The sequence below is a fragment of the Rhagoletis zephyria genome, unplaced genomic scaffold, assembly GCF_001687245.7.
Source record: "Rhagoletis zephyria isolate East Lansing unplaced genomic scaffold, Rhagoletis_zephyria_1.1 Rzeph_scaffold_28193, whole genome shotgun sequence".
In the NCBI taxonomy this organism is placed as follows: Eukaryota; Metazoa; Arthropoda; class Insecta; order Diptera; family Tephritidae; genus Rhagoletis; species Rhagoletis zephyria.
Genome location: NW_016185250.1, coordinates 499 through 2,732, shown reverse-complemented (window position 1 = coordinate 2,732; position 2,234 = coordinate 499). Strand labels below are relative to the sequence as shown.

Sequence of the window (2,234 nt, the reverse complement as noted above, 5' to 3'; positions counted from 1 at the left end):
TGCGTCTTCGTCGTCCATCTGTACTGCGATGTGGCGGTATAAAATACCGTTTTCGATAACGTCATCTGGAAACTTCTCGTGAATTTTGGTTCACCTCCTCAATTTTCCCTTGGAGCCACTTGCATGTAGGCCATTCCTTCTTCTGTCCAAGCAAAGCAATCAAATTAAAGAAATTTCGGCGGAAGTTTTAAAAATATAATAAATTTTGTAATTCCGCAACTTCTTGGGTGAAACACTTTAATGTTTGCTCCTACATATATTAACATCCATTTTGACGTGGTTAATACCTCTTTAAATCTGTATAAGTTTAACCCATTTTTCGAATATCTGTATGCTCCGGTTTTATAAAGTTCCTCTTGCGAGCGTGTATTTCTTTACTTACCTTTCTGTGTAATAAGTCGTTCAACTTGTTGATAAATACGTAAGTATTTACCCATGCATATATATATATGTGTATGTAGGCAGCTTGCAGTTATATAGTAAATAAGCAAACCAATATATATTGGTAAAAGTGGAGTCTCGGCCTGAAACGCTTTTAAAAATTGGGCAGTTAAGTTCGCAATGGGCTCATAGTAAGTACATTGCAATAAAAGATAAAAAAAAAGCTAGAATAAGGAGTTAACATACATACATACATACATACATATTGCCTACCTTTAGCATTGCAAAAGATCTTCATCAACCAATAATTTCGACCACACACGGCAAGGTGAAAGGTCAGTTGCGTGAAGGAATCTACGGTGATACGTACTATTGTTTTGATGGCATACCATACGCCAAGCCACCGCTTGGAGAGTTGCGATTTAAGTCGCCACAGCCGGCAGAACCTTGGCTAGACGTGCGCGATTGTACTAAGTGTCCACCCAAGTGCATACAAACAAATCGTTATTCGGGTGCAGTTGAAGGATCTGAAGATTGCTTGTATTTGAATGTTTACGCGAAAAAGGTCAGTTTCGACAATTATTGGTGCTGCCAAAATATTTCTATAACTTAAGTGTTTGTAATAAATACCATATAAATAACAAGATAGAAACACAGGAAAATCATATCCTTTTTCTTATAAAAAATAGCTCAACTCCGAAAAGCCCTTACCCGTCATTGTATACCTGATTGGTGGACGATTTACAACGGGCGATGCTTCACGCACAGCTTGGGGTCCTGATTACCTTATGATGACGGAAGTTATATTCATAAGTATTGGATTTCGTTTGGGAGCTTTGGGTGAGTACAAAAAATATATATCAAAATAAATATGTAGTACAGCAAAAGGAACAGAAGAATTTAAATGTTTTGGAACCAATAACAAACGGCTAAACCAAAACAGCTTTTGCGATGGTTGTGGAGTGATAGTCATTGTACAGATGCAAATCTGCTTAGTTCAGTGCACTAGGATTCTAGGTGTAACTCTAAGCAAATTTACCGAATAAACCGTGAATGTAAAATAAATTTTGAGTTTGCCAAATTGCGAAAATTGGTTCTGTAGTGTCGTAAAGAAGTGCTTAAATTTTGTATAAAAACAATGGTATGAGGCATAAATTTTCGCACTTATCATTTTCTTATAACTTCCACCAGATGGCTCAATAGTGAAAATTTTCACAGTTTCTTCGAAACATATATTCGCAATTTGGCAAACTCCAATCTGATTTTAGACCCATGGATTCTTCGGCAAATTTGCTTAGAATTACACATAGAATCTCCTATGCTATAGGCGTGATGGCGTAGATTTTATGGCCAGTGGGGTACCATGTGAGCATACTGGCATTTCAGTTTTATTCAAAAGTTGTGTGTCCTCTCAATCCAAAGCTTCATATTGCTCTGCAGTACTTACTCTGGCCTTTAGGGTTTACCCATTCGGTAATTGTTAGTCTCGCAGAAACCCAGCTGTGTACACAAAATGCTTCCAGCCACATGAAGACAAACGAAGAATTTTCTCTCGCCAGTTTGCCGCTGGCCACCTAATTATATAGAAAAGGACATCGATGAAGACCCAGAGACTCAATACGTGAACTATTTTGGGATTTTAGAGATTTTCGGGATTCTCGGGACTTATCGATGTAACAGTCGATGTTTTTATCGGTTATGTTATCGACATTTTTATCGATATTGTTACCGATTTTTATATCGATATCTTCGGAACTTCTCGACATTATAGTCGATATTTTTATGGATTTTGTTATCGATATTTTTTATCAATTTAGTAATAGATTTTGTAATCGATATTTCTAGCGGTTTGT

At 36.8% G+C, this 2,234-nt stretch overlaps 1 protein-coding gene across 1 annotated transcript; it reads left to right on the top strand.

The window, feature by feature from the left end:
• Positions 1 to 533: 533 nt before the first annotated feature.
• LOC108382689 (esterase B1-like) lies at positions 534 to 1,301 on the top strand. Its single transcript, XM_017639059.1, has 3 exons — positions 534 to 572; positions 661 to 946; positions 1,071 to 1,301. The coding sequence occupies exons 1-3, from the start codon at positions 562 to 564 to the stop codon at positions 1,248 to 1,250; spliced, it is 477 nt and encodes a 158-aa protein (XP_017494548.1). The 5' UTR covers positions 534 to 561; the 3' UTR covers positions 1,251 to 1,301.
• The last annotated feature ends 933 nt before the right edge of the window (positions 1,302 to 2,234 follow it).